This window comes from Acipenser ruthenus, chromosome 27, assembly GCF_902713425.1.
Source record: "Acipenser ruthenus chromosome 27, fAciRut3.2 maternal haplotype, whole genome shotgun sequence".
NCBI classification, from domain to species: Eukaryota; Metazoa; Chordata; class Actinopteri; order Acipenseriformes; family Acipenseridae; genus Acipenser; species Acipenser ruthenus.
The window spans coordinates 7233470-7255978 of record NC_081215.1 but is presented as its reverse complement, the minus strand read 5'-3'; the positions used below and the strand labels follow the sequence as shown (position 1 = coordinate 7255978).

Below are 22509 nucleotides of genomic sequence, written 5' to 3'. Positions count from 1 at the left end.
TCCCATAGGCACGTTCTGATAGCTGAAGCCATGAAACCATGCCTTCCATAGACACGTTCTGATAGCTGAAGCCATGAAACCATGCCTCCCATAGACACATTCTGATAGCTGAAGCCATGAAACCATGCCTCCCATAGACACGTTCTGCTAGCTGAAGCCATGAAACCATGCCTCCCATAGACACATTCTGCTAGCTGAAGCCATGAAACCATGCCTCCCATAGGCACGTTCTGATAGCTGAAGCCATGAAACCATGCCTCCCATAGGCACGTTCTGATAGCTGAAGCCATGAAACCATGCCTCCCATAGACACATTCTGCCAGCTGAAGCCATGAAACTATGCCTCCCATAGGCACGTTCTGCTAGCTGATGCCATGAAACCATGCCTCCCATAGGCACGTTCTGATAGCTGAAGCCATGAAACCATGCCTCCCATAGGCACGTTCTGATAGCTGAAGCCATGAAACCATGCCTCCCATAGACACGTTCTGATAGCTGAAGCCATGAAACCATGCCTCCCATAGGCACGTTCTGCTAGCTGAAGCCATGAAACCATGCCTCCCGTAACTAACAGTATGGCATTGTTGGTATCTCTGGAAACATCCACACAGTGAGCATAATATATGTGTCCCGCTCCTTCATGTAGGAGTTAATAAGAGTGAATATGTATTCCCCAGTTATTATAAGAGGAATATGCAGGCCCCAATCTTTTTTTAATATCATGTTGTAATAACCACTTTAATATAAGGAAGTGTAAATAATAGCCTACATATAATAAGAACCGGGGACTAACTGGACGTAGCCTATAATGATAGCTGGGCAGAGGAAATCATGGTGGGGTAAAGTGTGTATTAACATATGCAGTAACAGGAAAAAGTATGAAATAGAAACAGTATTGGTTTACATTCACAGCGTGCTGATTTTAGACTTATTTTTCTTTCATTTCAAGGGACCTTATTTATACATTTATAAATGCACAGACCATACTTATTAATTATCTTACCTGTTCTGTCTTGAATGATCCTGAATGACATGTACATACAGTAAGATGTTGTACAGGGGAGGCACCCTTTTATGGAAGGAGCTGTAAGAATCAGAGAAGTAGAAACGCATGCAGTTTATACGGAGAGGCATGGCTCTGTGGAACACTGCCAACCCCATGGTGTTATAGAATTCTGTGTTTCCAGTTTTATACATAATATATTATTCACAAAATACTCTAAGTTATATGGTTTATTAATGCAACTTCTACAAATGGAAATAGGGCCCATGATACATTATTTCAATAATATATTTGTAATGTTTGTTTTTTATTTTCATGACAGGGATCACAGACCCAAGTCCCTCTTAAAGGGGGTGAGAATGTGTGTTTAAATTACTGTCATGACAACATATTTGCAACCTTAGCAGTACATCTTAGGTGTCGCTCATTTATGACTGAAATGCCGTTGTGATGAGTGTTGATGGGGCAGAAAATGAGTGAAAGTAAAAATGTTCTGAAGAGGCATTTTATTGTGCTAAATGAGTAAAACGACGGGAGAGGATTTATACCCACACTCCATTATTGCTCTCTCCCGCCAGTGAAACATTAAAACAAGTAGCTTGTCAATCAGTCTTCTTCTTTCATCCTGCTCTGTTATTGCATTTGGAATGTTAAAATACAAAAGTACAAGTGTTTTGCCTGTTATTAGAAATAATAAAAGCAACTTAATAAATGTAATGTTTTGTGTGTGAAAACAAAATCAATTCTCCCATATGTTTGTGTCATGCAGAAGATTCTTTTATTTTTTTTTATTTGCCCACTTATTTTACCTGTTTCTCTTCCCAATTTAGAATGTCCATTTAAATTCCTGCACCATGGCAACACCTCAAAACAGCTCAGGAGAACTGAAGGTCATTCTCCAAACCCACTCCCCAACCAATTGCCACAGGAGCTCCACAGCGGATGTCAGCAACTTACTGGCCAATGGATGACAATGGAAGATAATTCTGCCTCCCTAACCCACAGGTTCACCAGAGCCAATGGCATGCTCCCAGTGGAATCCCCAGAAAAAATCGTCAGCTTCCTACGGCCAAGAACCTGGGCTCCCCTGACAATATGACACCCTGCACACCACAGTCTTTTTGACTGTTGCTTCCTGAGTTGGTCAACACATGTATTGTTTGAAAAATGATAACTCAATATCATAATGGCGCAACCCAGAACTACTCAGAGTGTAATTACAAACACCATAAAATAGTAAGGGAAATAGATTACAATGACATTTAGAGATACTACTGTCTTACAGAAAGAAAAGACAGAAGGAAAAATATCTATTGACTAGCTAGTCCCATTTTCAAATGCAGGAAAAAGATTTGAATGAGAAATCTGAGCAACACAGGTGCAGTGGTACCCCAAAATTGTTATCCATTTTTTAGAAATGTAGAACAACCGGGAAGTACGGTAGTTTATCATTTTACATTCTGAAAGTAAGTATGTTTAATACGGGATGGGATGATTATCTATTCAGGGTACAAAAATATATAGTGAGCAAGTCTAAGTGGGCTAAAACAGACACCAAATGACCCACCATCAGTCCTGCTGCACTTTCCTCTTTCTCAAAAGTCGCTGGAGGATAGTGTTTGTATATCTGTCTCTCTCTCACATTTTAAGTAATGCGGCAGTATGGTTCTCAGCAGGGGTCTGGCTGGTTCTTGGCACAACTCCCAGGGTATTTCCCTGCTCTTGTTCATTCCTCCTTACTTCCTGAAGGGAATCAGTCCATCAGCTGTCGGTCTAGGTTCTGATAGGTTCATTATTAAACTGTAGTGCACAGGCAAAGAGGTGGATAGGTGTTGTGCATTGGAAAGCCAAATGAGATGGCGACATAAGGATTCATTAAATTACTCTGCTTGGAAGGGGAAAAGTCTGCTTTCAGCTTAAAGGCAAGCACTGTAAATAAAAGCAAGATTCAGCTCCATCCAGCACCAACCAAACCCACTGTAACCCAGCCTCCACCCCCCTCCCACACACCTCACTCCCAGAGAGAGAGAAGAGAGAGAGAGACTGAGGGGAAAAAAGGGTTATTCTGCAAAGCAGTGCCCAGGGACCAGAGCCAAGAGCTGGGAGCCAGGAATATTCCATGCTGGGGTTGTGCACAGCTGAGAGACAGTTGCTGCTTGAAAACTGTGAGCGACCGAGAGAGAGAGAGAGAGAGAGAGAGAGAGAGAGAGAGAGAGAGAGAGAGAGAGAGAGAAGGGGAGGAGGGAACTATACTATACATAGCACAGGCCCATAGAAAGAACAGCATCATTCAGCATTGCACTGCAGCCAGGAGCTTCAGTGGCGATCTCTGCCTATCACCCTATCAATCGGAGGGAGAATTAGACTGATTAGACGCTCTTATTGGCAGAGCCTTGAACCTTTCCCATCACTCCCTCGACTTCTAGAACAGCTGGAAGGCTTTGTCTCCTTAGCAGCAGCAGCAGCAGCAGCAATCCTGAAAGGAGTTTAGGATTCCTGCTCATGCATTAATTCTCTCTTAATTCTCTCTTGTCTGGATTCAGTCTTGTCCTGAAGACTCGAATCAAGATCTTGGCTTATTGTCAGGAGGCTACAAGGAATCAGTGGTGCAGAGAAGCAGCACCGTACAGGATAGTACAATAAAGTGTATGTGTGTGCTGAGACTTGACATCTTAACAAGAAAGACGCATCACCTGAAGTATTAGTGTCGCCCGCAGGAGTGAAATTCATCATCGTCCTGAAAAGACTCTGTTTGCTGCCTCTGGCTCAGTGGATTTTGACCTTCGCTCACACGCAAACCGTTAAAAACCTTTCAGGACGACGTGCTGGGTCCTTCTGCCCTCGTCTGGGGTTGTTGAATGCCCCACCTGAGCAGTGGCTCTCTGAGACCCCAGCAGGGAACCATGGAGAACAACACACTAACCTGCAATCCTGCAACCTTCTCCCAGGTGTTTGGGCGCCAGGGCCAGCTCATGCAGGCAGGTGAGTACCCAGGGCGCTCTTCCAGTTTTATAGCCTGGCCCCTAAAATTAGGGGAGGGCTGACTAGAACTATATAGATATATTGATATAAGGTGAGAATGCTTTCCATTGATCATAGTAGGATGTTTACTTGCTGCTTATTTTATTAAATATTGCAGATGTGTTTGTTTTTTAAGATTTTATAATATGTACGTTTTGTTTACACCAAAAAAGATAGATGTAAGCAATTGCTGTGCAGTAAGCACAATCGGTGGAAATATTGTTCAACATGAATTTTGTACTGACGATTTAGAGTGAAAAAGTGGAATAGGGCCAAAAGAGCATGGTAGTCTCAAATCACCAGGGAAACCCAATAATATAGCCCCTGATGATACAGTGTTAATACAACATCACTTGTCCAACGATCAGAGCAGATGCTGTTTTTGGTAAAAATCATGTTTCATTAAACTGTTTGCAGTAATGTGCCAGCTGTCATTATTCCATTCTCCTAACAATCTTTACTGGCAGTCCAGAAAACTGTGTATTTAATTGATGTACATGGAAAATACTACATGATGTCTTGGGCTTTTTATTACCAGTTGGACAAATTTTAATGTATTCCAATGATATACAGTATTTATATGAATTTAGTAAAAGACTACAACCACTGTTAGTTACTATAATATTTTAAGAATAACTAAATGGACCTTACTCAGAACATTGTGCCTGTCTGTGATAATATAATGTACCTCCAATTACAACAGCACATGCCATTTCTGGTTCATTATTACCAGTGAAGTTTATTTGAACAGTGTAATATGAAAGCTCAGAAGTAGATAATGAGGCACATTCCTAAATTAAATTTGATTTTTGAAGTTATGTACTTTCCTGCTTTTCATTTAATTTGTACTTCAGAAATGTTTGAAATTGATTTGCGTCTGTTCTCGTAATGTGTATCGTCTTCTTGCTATGAGTCTTGTGTGACGGTTCAGTTACTTTGCAGATGCAACTCAAGGCAGGACATTAGCACCCGTCTGTCCGCTATTAAGCCCTACAGCTTCAAGGTTTGTCATGTCATTACATTAAATTGATAAAAAAAAAAATCTAGTCACCCTGTTTCAGAATTTAATGTTGCCTAATTAGCCAGAAGTCTGTGTCCTGCAGGATATGTCAAATTAAGTTTCACTGCAATGGCACTCTGATTTTTACCTAACCCTTTCTTGTATGAAATGTTGAAAATAGCTGAAAAAATGAGTTTTGGATACATAATAAATATTTGTCATTGAAAATGTTTTCATTTTTGTGTCTTCCATACAGTAGTGTGCAAATGTATTAGAACACCTCAAGATTTGTCATTTATATCCTTTATATACCTACCTGCATTAAAAAATATGGACAGGAGAATTATAATCTTCGGACAGTAATCAGTGATATAGAAACAATAAGAACTAGTGGGTAAAAATGTTAGACTACTTTGTGCTTTAATTAGGCATCTTAAACAACTTCTCATGCATTTTACCATTTGTGGCTATGTGTTTCTTTTCTCTTAGTATTTTTAATGAATTGCATGTGTGGCTTATTAAAGGCATCAGTTACATTGGGCAATCATTTGCCTATTTTGACACATTTCAAGATTTTCAGTTACAGTGATGTCATATGCACGACAAAATAACAGAAGCAATGGAGTGTTATACATTTGCAAAACTACTGTATGTCCCATATAAAGACTATAAGAGAGTTTTTTTATATGAGGTTGCGATGCATGAAAGGGTTAATTATTCTTTATGTTTGATGCATGCACTATACATTTTTTTATATCTGGTGGCAGTAGGACCAAATAACAGGTGAGCAAGTGCTAATTACTCAACATTGTATTGTCCAGGGCCATAATGTATTCCAACCTCCTGTTAGTTTGTCCACAGTAGCCTGTTATATCTTCTCAGCTTCTTGCCTCTCAGTTATTGGTCCTGTTTATTACAGTGGGGGAGGTAAAGCCCCCCACCCACCACCACCACGTTAGTCAGTGACTCACCCCATTGTGAATCAGTTGCAAATATTGCATGCTTCTTTTTCTGCTAAAAAGCTTCCTCAAGTCATTAGGATTTTATAGAATGCTGCACATGATGCATGGATTAAGAGAGGGGCTGAAATGAGAATCTGTTTAATACAGCTTTTGAATACCAACACATCTCAGCAATGGTACTTTTTCAATGCCAGTGACTAGCGATTTCGTCTTACACATAAAGCAATAATAGTGTGTAACATCCAAAAATCAGAGTCTCTAAAAATCATTTAAACACAATACACTCGTGTAATCTCGTGAGAGGTCACAGCAAATCAAGTTAGACTGAGGTTTAAAACAGGGACATTCCAGCTTAAGTGGGCCACAGGAGGCCTCTTACATCAATGACTTGCATGTAGTAATCATTTTTCAAGTGTGCAGTACAGAACACTTGCTCTGGAGCTCTTTTCTCCATCCGGTTGCTTAAGTATCAGCCACAGATGGAGGACTCAGCTTGGTCTGAGCTGGAATGACGCAGTACATATGGGAACTGCAGCTCCACATCATATTTCTATTTATTCATTTATTTAACCAGGAGATTTAACCATTGAGACTGAGGCCACTTTTACAAGGGGGTCCCAGAAAACAATAAGAGGACAATCACAAAGTACAAACAACACAATAAAAACATGTGTGGTTCAAACTTAACCAGCAGCACACAGAGGTCAAAGAACAGAATAAATAAGACTTATCTATTTGTTAAAGTGGACTGAAGGAGAAGCATTGGAAGGTGGTACCCAAATACAATCTTTAAAACCAGAGAAAGAAAGATAATCAGATTCCATATTAATACTATGACGGAAACAGTTCCACCATCCTTGGGAGTTGATATGCAAAAGATCATTCTCCCGTACGTGTTCAAACCCTTGGAACAGCCAAATGAACAGAATCCTGAATGCTTTCACATTTTCCCAAAGACCAGCAATTAACATTTGTTTTCCTGCTAGGTTCAGTATATTCAAATGTCCAAACATGTCCACAAGAAAAGCAACTATTTTCAGCTGTGTCCTTGCTAAGCCACAGTACATTATTGTGAAGCAGGAGGTCATCAAATTCAGCATCAGCATCTTGCAAAAAATACTTGAATTGGCGATGTTGCAGTGCTAATTTAATAGGAATTAAGTTTACCAACTTAATAACTGTGGACATAACTGTGCCACACTGGTCACTTAGTTTAGCACAGAGCACTGACTGATGGATAATGCAGTGGTAGGCAGAAGTGTTGGATTAACATCCTTCATTTTCTTAACAAAGCTCCTCTCTTTACCAACCATTGCCGGTGCAACATCCGTACACAGTGGAATGATTTTCTGACAGCAATGCCATGGGATTCCAAGCAGGAAGAAACCGTGTAGTACAGATCTTCACCACGAATGCGATTTGTTATTGGTAAGAGAGCAAGCAATTCCTCCTCAAACTTTTTGCCATTGTATAAACGAACAAACATTTGAACTTGAGCAACGTCACCAATGTCGCCAGACTCATCCTGGGCAATTGAAACGCATTCAGCCTTTTCAATATCCAGTTTAAGATTTTCAAATACATTACTGGCCAGCACTTCACATCGGCAAGTCGTTGAATTGTTAGACAACGGAATCCTCTGAAACGTTTCCTTGATATTTGTATTTTCTGGGAACAACACTGAAGCACTTTCTACCACGCACTCTTATCATTTCTGAGTGAGAGAAAGCAGTCATTTATTGAGCTATAATCCATGCTATTCTCAATGAAGCCTCTGTTACTTTTTCCTGATCAGTCATAGACCGCTTAATTAATGCCATGCTGCGTAAGTAACTTACCTGCATTGATGCTAGCTTCTGTATCCGTTCTTCTGAGCCTGGGGGATATTTTTGTCACACTCTTTGCTGTGTTTAATTTCATAGTGCCTTTTTAAATTTGAACTTTTACCTATTAGGCACATTGGTTTGCTGTTAGGCCAATCAGTGAGATTTTTCTAAATCAATCTTTTTGGCATCCATTGTGTCTGGACAATTTTTGCAACGTGCAAAAGACAACTCTAATCTTTACCTGCACCAGTAAGAAGGTACCCCATTGCTTTGGGGTCCAGATCTGGACCGCGGTCCGCTATTTGGGAAAGCCTGCTCTAGAACAAATCTGCCAGATTAATTACACAGTACATCTAATTTATATAAAGACTGCTTAGAGGCAAACTGCTAAATATAATCCCCACAATCTCAAACTGGGAAAATAGTAGCAGTCACTAACTTTAACTTTGCTAGACGCAGAAAAAGCCTTCCTGGTCCTACAAAGAAACCCTAATTCAGGTCCCAACTTTAAAACCAATTTATCAATATGGTAATGAAAAGTAAGATGCTCATCACTCCATATACCTAGATATTTATAAAAGGAAACGTTCTCTAGTAACTCTCAATGTAATTTAACAATAACCCAAGACAGATTTACAATCTTCCTTCTATTAGAGCAGAACAACATCGTTTTCAATTAATAATCTATCCTGAACTCGTCTAGGCTATACAATATTAAATGCAGCCTGCAAATCCCTCTGTGCTGGCTGTACAGAGTATCCTGCCATATACAGGGAGGCTTATTCAGCAGTCTGCTTCATGAAACATTGAGGACTCTTGAGGACTTAAAATACAAGGCATACAAAACAACAAAGTGCAAACATTCAGCAGCAATGTTATGGGGATTGCTAAAATGATTATAGGAACAATGAACGATGCCTATTGTTGTATTGTGACCCATGCATGTCTTCTTTCACCATCGTCGCTCGTAAATCACCAGCGACGTCATCGTCAAACTGACATACTGCTTCATAGCCAATCACAGATGCTTATGCTTAACAAGTCCAGCCATGGCTACTCCACATGGGTTGTACTTTGATTACTGGTAAGACAAGATGTGCGTGAAATCCTTAGCTAAAACCTAATGTACAAAGAAGTGAGACGGTCATAAATGAATGAAGAAGAGTTGTATATTAATTAGTCGTGTAGCAGTGTGGAGTAGTGGTTAGGGCTCTGGACTCTTGACTGGAGGGTTGTGGGTTCAATCCCTGGTGGGGAACACTGCTGCTGTACCCTTGAGCAAGGTACTTTACCTAGATTGCTCCAATAACCCAACTGTATAAATGGGTAATTGTATGTAAAAAATAATGTGATGTCTTATAACAATTGTAAGTCGCCCTGGATAAGGGCGTCTGCTAAGAAATAAATAATAATAATATTCTTATTTGCAAGAGACTGACATAAAAATAATAATAATAATCTCCATCTGAAGCAGGTTTCTGATATCCTGTCCAAAATCTATATTTTATCACTGCACACTTTTTTTAGATTTAGGTAAATAATGTATATTCGGTGGTTGTAAAATGCTCTTCCTTGTAAAAAAAATATTTTGGAAAGTTTAAGATGAGACAGTGGCTAGGAACTGGACAAGCACTGATGGGCTGGATGGCCTCCTCTGTTGTCTTACACATGGGCACTGAAACTGACTTGCAACAGGGATATAAAGCTTACTGTTTATACAGTGTCCAATAAGTCACACTTCAGAGCCAGTATTGCAAATATTGTCTCTATGTCTTTAAACAGAGGAATACTTTCAGAAGATTTTGATGTGTAGTGCAGATAGTTAATGGTGTAGCCATCCGATTTAACAGCGAACATCCTAATCGGTATAATATATGACATTGGGACACTTTGTATATTACAGAATACATGCCGCAAATGGATTTGCATAATTAACTAGTGAAGGGGAGGCCATTTATACAAAAGCACATTCTGTATCTTGAAATGTTTCAATTCTGAACATTGAAATGTAACAGGCCCGCATATGTAGGGATGAATCATCTTGAAGCCTTGATACATTAGGTCCATTTAAGGGATCTATATTTTCATGAACTCTCTCCAGTAGTTACTGTAAGTAATATAAAGAGGTGTCGGAGCTGCTCCTTAGTCATACCTCTACATTGTGCTCAGGTTTGCTAACTTCCTTACAGTGGCTCCCAACAGTTAAGAAATCCCTGGAAATTCGAGGTATTTTCTGCCGAGAGCTTTGTCTAAGAGTGGGGGGTATACCAGATAGGACATACTAGTATAATATTGTCGGAAGACCATCTTTTCAAAATGTATAAACGAAACACGTTTTTCTGTATGGCATTGCAAAATAATGCAGGGGGCCAGTGCTATGATCTGCTATAAACAGATATGCTATGGTTTGACTGTGGTGCTAAACTGTAAGATTGCACTGTGTCTAGGAATTCGGGACAAATGCCATCCCAGAGGCATTAACACAAAGGTATATTTGTGAAATTAATGTTTCAAGATAATGAATTACTTTATTCAGTACCAGCATGCACAAATACAGCATTACACTATGTAACACAATTTTTGTTCCTGGGTAGTAAGTGTTATTTCCTAATTGCTTATGCCTCAGAAGTATAGAAAATGGCTATTATTCCCCACAAACTTTGCTTTTGTGACCAGGACAGTGATATTTTGAAATTTACCTATTTCCAATGAGAAAACGGGCAAATTTGTGTCTTTTCGTTCACATAAAGTCAGAAAAAAACAACATATGAATCCAAATTAACATGTATTTATACTAAAGTAATACAAAAATGACTACAAAAGATTTAGAAGTGAGTAGTTTTTCGAGATTTACGATTATACTGTAAATCACTTTCACGAATCAGCCCCCAAATGTAGTCTCCCATCATGTTCTCGTTATACTGTCCTTGGTAGCGGCGTTCAAAGTCCAGTATATCCTGGTGGAAGCACTCGCCTTGCTCCTCCGAGTACGCTCCCATGTTCTCCTTGAATTTATCAAGATGAGCATCAAGGATAAGGACTTTGAGGGACATCCTACAGCCCATTGTGCCGTAGTTCTTCATCAGAGTCTCAACCAGCTCCACATAGTTTTCGGCCTTGTGATTGCCCAGGAAGCCCCGAACCACTGCGACAAAGCTGTTCCAAGCCGCTTTCTCCTTACTAGTGAGCTTTTTGGGGAATTCATTGCACTCCAGGATCTTCTTTATCTGTGGTCCGACGAAGACACCGGCTTTGACCTTTGCCTCAGACAGCTTAGGAAAGAAGTCTTGAAGGTACTTGAAGGCTGCCGACTCCTTATCTAGAGCTCTGACAAATTGTTTCATAAGGCCCAATTTGATGTGCAGTGGTGGCACCAGCACCTTCCGGGGGTCCACCAGTGGCTCCCACTTGACGTTGTTCCTCCCCACAGAGAACTCGGTCCGCTTGGAAGGGTCCACCATGCAGAAGTAGCAGTTTCTTGAGTGGTCAGTGGGTTCCCGCCAAATTCTTGGGATAGCGAACTTCATGGCTCTCTTTTCTCCTCTGTACCATCCTACAAAAATACATTTATTTCACCCATGACTAATGTGTAAGATATTCTCGCAACATTTTTCATATATGATATATTTTTTCAATAACATTGAAAATTGTAAAACATTTTAAAATTAAAAACTTTTACAATTTTAAAAATGTTAACACATTTTATAACATAAAATTCCGAGCAACAATTGTCCATCTTACCTTCCAGAGTTTTTTTGCAGTGCTCGCAGGTGAAATGAGGTGCCCAGGGTTTGTCTTGATCCCCGACAGGCATGCCGAAATATGCCTTGTAGGCCTCACACATCTTAGCAGATGCTTCCACAGAGTACTTTTTCGCTCTTGTCTTGATAAATTGGCTGCAGACATAGCAAAATGCGTCTGCCGGATGCTTGCAGCCTCTTGATGCCATCTCAGAAAAATGCAGATATGTATCCACTTAGGCAGCTGGAACTAAACTGAACTGGTGGGCTTAAGGCCCCTGTATTTATACTACTATTTATATTACTGGAAAGTTCTAGAAAGTTCTAGAAGTTACTCCAAGTTTACTCAGCACTGAATCTATCTGGAATGTTCTGGAAAATAGATAAATTTCAAAATATCACTGTCCTGGTCACAAAAGCAAAGTTTGTGGGGAATAATAGCCATTTTCTATACTTTTGAGGCATAAGCAATTAGGAAATAACACTTACTACCCAGGAACAAAAAAAAATAAAATAAATTGTTACACGGTGTTATCATCAGAATGACTAATATTCAAGCCGTATTTTGGGAATATCAGGGCCATCTATATTCAATGTTGAGAACATGAAACAGAATATTCAGATTGCACATTTTTAGAATTCAACATGGGGAAACATGTAAGGACTTCAGAATGTGGCAGCAATATTAATGCCTTACAATTACACCATCATTCCTTTTACTCTCTTAAAAGCCTTCCACTAATTCATTATTAACACAAGTAAAGAAATGTTAACACACATTTTCATGTTATTTTTTACATTGCAAAAAAAGAATAATTATTAGTTAGTGGATTCAATAGCATGCTATTCATTTATCATCCATAACTAATAAACACTCAGAAGTGTTTAAAGAAATACTAAAAGAAACTTCAATTCAATGAAGTGTTCGAGACACTGAAAAAGAAATATAGTCGAAACATTAGTCTTTATGTTTCTTTTAGTAATTCTAAATGCTATTATTTTAAAACACACTTCATTGCCCCTATAAATTTATATTCATGAACAATCCACCATATCAAAACACATTATTACAGAACATATTTGATATACACCTAAATTGAAACTTTCATCAGCACTGTTTCCCGTCCACCTTGATTGACTAAACTTCAAACACAATAAAAAAAATTCATGCTTGAATCCACCTCTTACTGGTTTGTTATTGCAAGTTAAAAAAAAAAAAAATACTTCGGCACTTTGTATGGTAGTTGGCTACTTTTGATCCAGATCTGACCAACAGACACAAGCTAAACTTTAACAAAAAACGATTCTAAGTTATTTAAGAGGTAGTATTCTTTACTGTAACACAGCAGACCGCTGAATCAACTGAAAGATCTTCCACCAAACAGAACAGCCTTGTGTATTTCAAAAGTGTGGTGGGACTGAGAACATAGAGTCCGGCTGAAATCAAAGTCTAGATAAAATTGCATCTTAGTAAGAAAATTATTCCCATGTACTCTGAAAGTGAACAAAAGCCTTTATTCTTCCGAACAGCTGTGTTGTAAGTGACCTGCACTACCAGAAGGGAGGCAATCTCTGCATCTATGTTTGACTGATTAGCTGGTCTTGTGTTTTTTAACTGTGGCTGTCAGACCATTAAACATGAGACCTCAAAGAAAAACTCGACTCCTTGTTATTCTGCACAGCCAAGAGCTATCAATATTCTCCTTGCCTCCGCAGCAGAACTTGTAATGTTTCACGCCTTCTGAGGCAGAGAACTAGTGAGGAGGGGGGGTTGGAAAAGTTATGATCAAGCAAAACAGTTTCACAGCTGCTGAAACATGTAGATGTGAAATGGGGCTCCCTAGTGGTGCATCCGGTAAAGGCGCTCCACGTGGAGTGCAGGATGCGCCCTATAGCCTGGAGGTCACGGGTTAGAGTCCAGGCTATTCCACTGCCGACCGTGGACGGGAGCTCCCAGGCAGGCACAATTGGCCGAGCACCGCCCGGGTGGAGGAGGGCTTAGGTCGGCAAGGGTGTCCTCGGCTCACCGTGCACCAATGACCCCTGTGGACTGGCCGGGCGCCTGTGGGCTTGCCTGTAAGTTGTCCAGAGCTACATGGTCCTCCGATGCTGTAGCTCTGAGGTGGCGAAGCAGACGACTGACGGCGCACGTTTCGGAGGACGTGTGTGTTCGTCTCTCCTGAGTCAGCGCGGGGGTGGCAGTGGTGGGCTGGGTTGAAATAAAAATAACTGGGCATTTCAAATTGGGGAGAAAAATCAGAAAAATAATTGCTGATTCCAAATTTAAAAAAAGAAAAATGAATATTAATAATAGTAGTGAAATTGATACTGCTGCTTTGTCCCTTGAACACATTTACTACGCTCCGATAATGTTGAAACCGCATGATTGCTATTCAGTTAATTCACAATCATATAGACACAGTTTGGGGATTGGCATTCAAACTTGCCCTTCAGGCTATAGCTGAATCCAGTGGTTTGTATATTTGCAGTTTTTCCTAACTTGGGGGTCACCAGCATAAAGAAAATCATGACTCTGTCCTGTTTAGTTTCTTGATGTTTTGGGTCAGTGTGACAGCTGTAGCCAAACCCTCAGCTTAATAGAAGGGTTCATCACGTTTCATCTGGAGCCAGCGCTCGTTTATAACAATTCTAACAAGGGATTCGGATGACAAACCAAACATCAAGACCAAAGATCAAATGGTTTGCGGTCTTTAGCTGCCCCCATAGATTGCATTTCTGTATTTTTTTTCCCCATCTCTTGTGGTTCGTGTGATACAATTAGAATTCTTGATGTCATCATAGATTCTGTTTTAGTGGTTTAGCATTTTTGTTTATTGCTGTTAGTTTTTGGTTTTCTATTGATATTTGTTGATGGCGTTTGAAGCTGTGGGGTTGTCTTTGAAGTCTGAAGATTTTGAATTGATGGAAATAACTGGGAATTGTTTTTGATTTATTATAAATAATTGTAGTATATATCATGTATATATCCAACTGTATTATCATTGTTGTTCTTTTATTGAAAATAATTCATCAAGTAACTGAAAAAACACCCAGTTATTATATTGTGTCGTGTTTTGCAGTTTCTCCCTCTCAGTATGAAAAAATATAAAATCTATATAAATGTACCTATTTGCATAGGAACACTTTCACATGTCCTTTATTATCCCATAAATCTTGAGAACCGCTTACCCAATTGTCATGAAACTTGGTATTAACAATGTTTAGCCATGGAGAGTATCAGATTCTGGTGATATATGGAGGTGTCTGTCTGTCCATTCATCCATCCGCCTTTACGCCACACTTACAAATTTGCATATACCTGGAGAATTGAGATTAAACATTGCTAATTCTTATTCTATATTGTCAGTACATATGATTCAGTGTGGGATGATTGACTGTTTGGCCCAGGACCTCGTCTTCTGGACCAATAGGAGCCGCCCTCGTTTGAGGTGCGACCTCCAACGTGGGTCAGAGGTCACCAAGGCCGGGTGATGGAGGACTACCGACCTCCAGAAGGGAGATACAGTTGCAATGGAGGCGATGGGGAGGTGGATGAGTCAGACTTGCAGAACAAGTAGTGGAAGATGAGACTGGATTATATAGGTTAAGAAACCAATAGGATTAACATAGCGAGCTGAGATGAGCCCCTAGAACTACAGAAAGCCTCTATTTATGGTCAAGAACTTTTCCATCAGACAAATAGCTCTAATTTTTAATTTACAAACATGGAGGGGATGTACGATTCTGCCTACATTTTTATTTAAAGTCCTCCTTGGGGCAGTGAGGCATTGTTGTGTATTAAGGCGCTTTTTCATAAACTGTGATTAATTTAAATTTGCAAACGTTTTCTAGTGGTCAGACACAAACAAGTCTCAATATAACCGTTCGTTATGGGAAAGGGAAATGGAAGTTTGAACGTAACATTTTCTTAGCGGGACTGTAAACTATCTACACACCAGTATTTATTTTATCAGGGAAATATTTTTTTATAATACTTATTGCTCTGTAATTAAAATAATTGATCTCATTGTGAGAAGCAAATATTCCTCCATTCAGATTTGAACTGCGAGAGAAAGCAGCATTGTCAGTGTTTGCATGGCCATGTTTGTTTAAACTTTAAACAAGGCTGTGTTATTCTGTTTATTCAGGGCAATAAGTGTATGCAGTTTTGTTTGAACTCTGAACCTAATGAAACCTTGCACTTTTGGTAAGCTATATATATACATTTCCTCTTTTCTTATATTTTTGGTTTAGCAATGTTTTTGAAAATGTTACTTTTTTCAATAAATTGTGCTACGTATTTTAAAATAAACAATATTAGATGATGTGTGATTGAACCCAATTTTGTTTTATACAGCTAATTCCGGTTGATTTAAAGTGACATTATAATAGGGGAGAAAACTGGGGGTGAAGTATCTGGTCAAGCACTCTAAAAAGGGTTTCTGATGGAAGACAAAACACTCCCCAAATAAAAAACAAATAAACCAATGTTTGTCCTACAAACGCTGGAAGAACACTGGAAAGTACTACTGATTTTGTGTTCATTTTGCAGTTTACTGTATTTTGCTTCAATAGAGGTACAGCATACATTGTGATTCACATCGGTGCTGTTATTTCATTGGAGCAGTTTGCAGGATGCCTCAACACATCACAACCCCAGAAGAGTAGCCTAATAAAAAAAACTAAATCTTAAAAACAAACACTGAAAATAGGGGAAACACAGAAGCTCTCACTATAAATTAATAACATATACACTTTACAAAAGCAGTACAGAACAGATAAAAGATGAGTGATTCTAAAGTGTAGTTCCTGTACTTGCTTAGGTCATATATATATATATATAGTTATGCACTTTCATCAATAAATAAATAAAAATATCTGGCCATGGGGCAAATGACAATTCTCATGATTTTTCTGACAATATTTGTCCAGAGAATACTGAGAATTTCAAACAGAATTCATTCAAAGAGTGTATTCCTTTGATTAACAGATCTGCTGGTCTCGTCGTTTTAATGTTTTCTTGCTCAAATCCCTTTCATTGAGCTTTTTGTTTATGGAATATTGGGACACATGTATTCAGTGCTCAGTGCAGGCTTCGTAATGCAGTCAATAAATTACACAAGGAGTCAATGCAGGGTGACACTGTACTTACAGGAAGAGCTCTTTACTTAAGTAACATGGCAGGACCTGGCAGGCAGAGGCACGTTGTGTCTAACATTATGGGATTGGAGGCATCAGACTTTGTTTAATAGCTTTGTCAATTTCTTCTGCTGACAGAAGATCATTTAAGCCTGATTGGTGGACCTGTACTTTCAGTGGAAAATCACAAGCCAGATGGGTGATCGTTAAGAATAGCGGAAGCACACAGATTCAACAGCAGAACAGTAACATACTGTACGCCCCCCTCCACCACCAGCACCACAGCTGTAAAATCTCAATTAAAACTGTAAGAGTGACGAAAACGTTGACGGCCAAGAAGTATATTAACAGTATGTAGAGAATAGTATAGGGTAAGAAATGACAATGAACAGTTCATGGATTTAAGACCTAGCTAATCAAACAATGTGTTAGTATCATGGAACTACAAATGGACAAATGTACAGACAGACAGATAGACACCCCCATATATCCCCATAATTTAATTACCTCATTAACTTATTAACTTATGCTAAATAATAATGTTAAAACCAAGTGTCATCTCCACTGGAGAAGGGGCTTTCCAGATGTATGTAAAAATCTCAAGACATACGTGTACGTAGATGAACAGCACACCATCCTCATCTGGGACTGCACCTGGTTAACTAAAGGTATGTAGGCTTTTACCCACAATCTCTCTACTCTCATGGATTTTCTTTTCATTTTAAAGAAATAACAAACTTCTTCTTAGTTGAATGCTCAGCAAACATCAGATCCCCACATGGAGATTATCAGCTCTCAATCATATCAGTTATTTGTTTAAATGCCCCTTTGAATATGGTACTGGAGTGATGTTTTGTGAATGAGAAAAAACATTTATATTAGTTCATCATATTTTGGTGAACTATCAGTAACATTAATAAATCCTTATAGAGTTTTCTGCAAATGTATGTCCTTTTCAAGTTTCATCACAATTCTAGATAAAAGCAGATTCTAAAGTGTGGCATATGTACAGACAGACATCCACCTCCACTCCAGGACTTGTTTAGTTCTTATCATTGTCAGTCCTAAGAGACACACAGATGAACAGTATGTAAAACAATCTAACCACGGGCTCGACGTCTCTTTCCAAGTGGTTTTGTAATGCGAGCTGCATAAAGCACATTGTTTCAGACAGTTGTTTGATAAACAAAGCCACTGCTTGATTGATTGAGAAAAGAAGGATCCTGGTTGGAAAGCATGCGTGATACCAAACCAAACCGAAATGTGGTAAGTGTACATAGCAAATACATTCCTTCTGTGCACTCATCCCTACACTAGCCTGTTTTAGCTTTATTGTCTTTATTACTGGTCCCTCTATTTTGCCGTTATTTCAAAATATGCAAATATTTCAAATACAACACTATCCATATACATTGTGCATTCTGATACATTTGCTGTAGGTCACATGGTTAGATTAGAACTAGTTCACTTGAGTGAGTTTAAACTACAACACATGAAGTGATTAGATACCAGGAGGCAGCAGCAACCTTGTATCTATAGCACTGTCTTCTGGATATCTGCATATTCCAAACTGAGTAATAAAATACAAGCAAAGAACCAACAAACTAACTAGGAAATACAGTCACAGGAGGAAATACATTCATTTGACTTCTGATTTTCACTCTAATCATCAAATGATATTCTCGCACCACAACAATCTCCCACAACAGCTCAGGACAACTGACAGGCAGTAGGCATCCTCTGATCCCATGACCAAACTAGTTGCCTCTTTACACCAAGGAATTCGAGAGCAGATGTCTGCAAGCTACCGGCCTCTGGAGGACAAAGGCTAGCCCTGCTGGTGTCCACTTCAGCTCGTCAGGTGCCTGGTCAGAAGGGTTTGCTGTAGCATGATAACGAGAAACAGTCCCTGTCTGTTTTGATTCTCTAAACTGTGGGAGCGTCAGAACCAATGTGACGCACCCTCTTGAATCCCCAGCAAAGACTGGTGGCTTTGCACAGCCAGGACGTAACCCTGCACTCCCTAGCTGTATGACTCACCCTGCACACCACGCAGCAGTGCTTTAACCAAGTGAGCCACCTGGGACACACATGTCTAATTTCTACTAGCTACAAGACACAGGATTGTTTTTTGACAGCATTTTTATATGAAAGCGGGTTAATAAACCCTAAACCAAAACCAGTTCTTGTGTCCTATCCGCACAGAACTGTTTTTTTTCCCCAGTTTGTAGTTTTCCAGTCTGTGTCAGCAATCCCAATCTTTTTTGCTTTCTTGACTGCAAGAAACAGCTCTGAAATGTGCTCCTTGTAAAAACACTTGTGCAAAGCCTGTGCTGCACTGCACCTGTTTAATAATACTGTATCAGTAGCTGTACTTATCTGGCGCACTTCATGACAGGTCATTATTTTTCATTTTCCATTTTCAAGAAGGCAGTGAGAAATGCTTTTCCAATTTGCAATGATGTTTTCAGAACAGGTAATCTGAGGGGAATGCAGCAAAGACACTGAGAATACAATCACCAGCAGCTAACGCACGCTGTGGTTCTTCATCTTGACAACAGGCAGTGATTCCCATGATGTTTATAAATACACTGCCTTTCAAAACGGACTGGGAATAGAATCTCTGCGAGGGATTGCAATGCAATCTTGCTAATAAAAATGTATCAGTCTTGCTCACGTTCGCACATAGTGCTAAAAATAAACTTTTAAAAGGAATCTAGAAGATGGGATATTGGCCACTTGAGACTATATTTTAGCCAGATTTGATGGTAACATATTAAATTTTATGGTAAAAAGCCAGTACAGATATGAAATGTTATGGATACTGTAACAGTGGGGTTTGTTATGTATGTGGGTCGTCACTGAACCAGACACAGATCACTGGGTGTTGACACGCCGCACAGGCGTACAGATTTAATAACACAAGTGCTGACACTAGGGTACCAGCAATGGTAGCCCTAGTGTCACATTTAATAAAGAAAACAAAACAAAACAATGCTAAAAAATAAAAGTTTGCCAAACCAACGGCGAGCACTAGTCCCACTATAAGGAACGTCCCGCTCCAGGAACCTACTACTCTATGCAAACCCTCTATACACTGTTTGCGATCAACATCCCCTAACCTACTTCTGGGCTCCCGGAGTCCCGGCATGCTCATGGCGACTCCTGCCTCATCAAACGGCCTTTTCGAACGGCCTTGGCTGGGCAGTGCCTTCACGAGTAATGTCTGGGAGTGGAATGGTTTTGTGTAGTTAATCCTTCGGAGCAGACACTCTCCTCCTTCATGTCAACAAAGCTCCCCCTGTGTGGCGCAGACGCTGTTTGTGCTCCGCCCAGCCTCCCCGGGCACGCCCTCCAGCCAATCAGGACCTCCCCATCAGCTCAACGCCTGGTGAGCCTAACTGCTCAATTATATCCTTAGCAACATGTCTCCTGTTGCGCGTCCCAGCTGCTTCCATAAAGGCACACAAGCACCTAAGACACAGGTCAAGCTTCCATCCACGACTTTCTTAATACATTTTTTTTTTAAATTTAACTCTTAAACCATTTCAGCTGGCAACTTTGTATTTTTTATATTACAGCCTTAGTATGTAAAAGAGGGGAAACCATTCATCCTCATACAATCTGAATTGTGACACAGAGATTGTATATTATGATAGATGACTAAGAGCACTAGATACTGTAGCCTAACTATATCATCCATATCATCCACGCAGTCCTCTAAACGGTTGTTGAATGATCAGTCATTATGATTCATATTGTATCATTACCTGTCATTCGGGACATGCATAATTTGAATGTATAGTTAAAGCTGTAATGTTTGGGTGTAATAATTAACCATAATTTATTATTCTAAGTAAAATTAAATTATAAAACTCTGAATGGACTGCCAACTATTTATTTAAATAAATGACATGCTTCATTACCGCCTTATTAAATAATTTCCAATGTCCTTCTCCTCCTGCCAAGTGAGCAAAAGCTGACGAGAAACAAGAGCTCCCAGGAACTTCCTCTAAAACAAGCAAGATGCTGCTGGACTTCTGCCAGCTCCCCAGAGGTCCAAGCCACGTTGTCTTTGACCTGCATCTAATTCAGCTTTTCTACTAATCACTGCAGCAGCCACAGCTTACACTACATGCCTCCAATTGAGTTTCTTTTCACTCAGCTGGTGTTGAGAGAAGACAGCTAAAGTATGGAAAAACAATACAGTAAAGTCCATATGGAACAGTGTACATGGGGGCGAGGTGACTACAAACGTTTGCTTTATTCAGGCATATATGAAGTGTCCCCTTCCTAAATTTATGGGGTGTTGTAGTTTTGTTTTGTGGACATATTTGTATGAATTAGCATATTGGGTTTACTTAATAGACCTAAATATGGTTTATGTTCTACACACTTATACAGTATATAGCAGACCCTAATATTGATGTGATACAGCCATCTAAAATGTTTTTGTATGACATAGTCGTGAGTAGATCAGTTTGTTTTGCAAAGCAACCTAAGTGATAAGTGTTATCCACTGAGCATTCAGTTACAGAGCCCCTAAAACAGGGGACAGTCTTGACTAGAGTACATAGGATATGCAGATAACCCAAAGGTCTCAGGTAATTGTGGACTAATAACCACATTTATTTTAATGAGTAGGATTCTAAAATGAACAAAATGTAACTGTTCTGATCACAACTTGAATAAATGGTAATATCTTAGAGTGTGATTGTCAAGTGATTTTTGTGCAGCTACTTCTGTCTGTTGTTGGTCCTTTGACAGTACACTTTTGTACATGAGACTCCACCCTCAATTGGTTTAATGCAATAAAATACCTGTGTGTGTCTTGAATATTACTGATATGAGTGAAATATGCTGAGAGTAGGATTTGTTTCACGGCAATAAATAAAAAAAATAAAGGCCCTGTGAATGCCTTGTTTTACACTGATGAAAAACCCTTAGCTGACCCAGCATTACACCAGGGCAACACAATTGTTTTGGAGCATACAGTATGTAGCACAGTGATCCTGATACAAGAGCATGCTATGACTAACCAATGTGTACTGGTTCAAGCAGTTCTAGTGTGATCTCAATTGTATCCGTTGTGGTACCATTGTCTCATAATACAGAACCATTGCAAATGTAGTGCCATTGACATCAAAGACTTCATGATACAACAACCCAGTATAGATATCTCCAGGACTCTCAGATTCCTGGCTGCAGTACCTTGCTGAATGGCCAGTGTGATTAATATGCTGTCTGCTTTGAAGTGCACAGATTACTCTCATTCATGACTAAGATGGAAAGACCAATATAGTGTGAGGAAACCCTGTGCTTTTCTCCTGGCTAATTTTAGTGCGTTTCAGTTTTTCAGTGTTTGATTAGATGTCATTCCAATGCTAACACATCTAGGATTTATCATGTATGTATGAAAATACTGCAGCAATCTCTACTTCTAAGCAGGGAGGGAACTTTCGGTGTTTGATTTAATATGGTATTTGGTTACAAAAAAACCTCACCTTTGAGAGGAATGCATTCTATTTGAGCCAATTCAGGGCCAGCCCGCTGTGGTTTAGCCTGGTTGTTTTCCAACTGCAGAATCAGAGCCATGCAACTGATGTGGCACTGTATTTGAATCCAGCAGAGGTTATGGTTGTGTTTTTCTTTGTTTTCGTTCTTTGTATATTATTCTTTGTATATCACTGCACTGCATGTTGTTCGTCTTCCTCGAGTGTACTGTGACTGACTGACAAAAATCATGAACCTCGCCCTGGCCCTGCTCGGCTTCGAGTCAGATTCAGGTGTGTTGTGAGGTTTGGTTCTCGCTCAGCTC

At 39.6% G+C, this 22509-nt stretch overlaps 1 protein-coding gene across 5 annotated transcripts in view; it reads left to right on the top strand.

The window, feature by feature from the left end:
• The first annotated feature begins 3297 nt into the window (after positions 1-3297).
• Positions 3298-22509, top strand: part of LOC117425525 (kazrin-like) — a 321926-nt gene continuing 302714 nt past the window's right edge. Inside the window, exon 1 of one of the 5 annotated variants that reach the window (XM_059002564.1) lies at positions 3298-3985. In XM_059002564.1, the coding sequence (XP_058858547.1) occupies positions 3862-3985 (124 nt within the window). In that variant the 5' untranslated portion in view covers positions 3298-3861. The remainder of the gene's footprint in view (positions 3986-22509) is intronic. The other 4 variants (XM_059002565.1, XM_059002563.1, XM_059002566.1 and 1 more) reach the window with 4 other exon arrangements.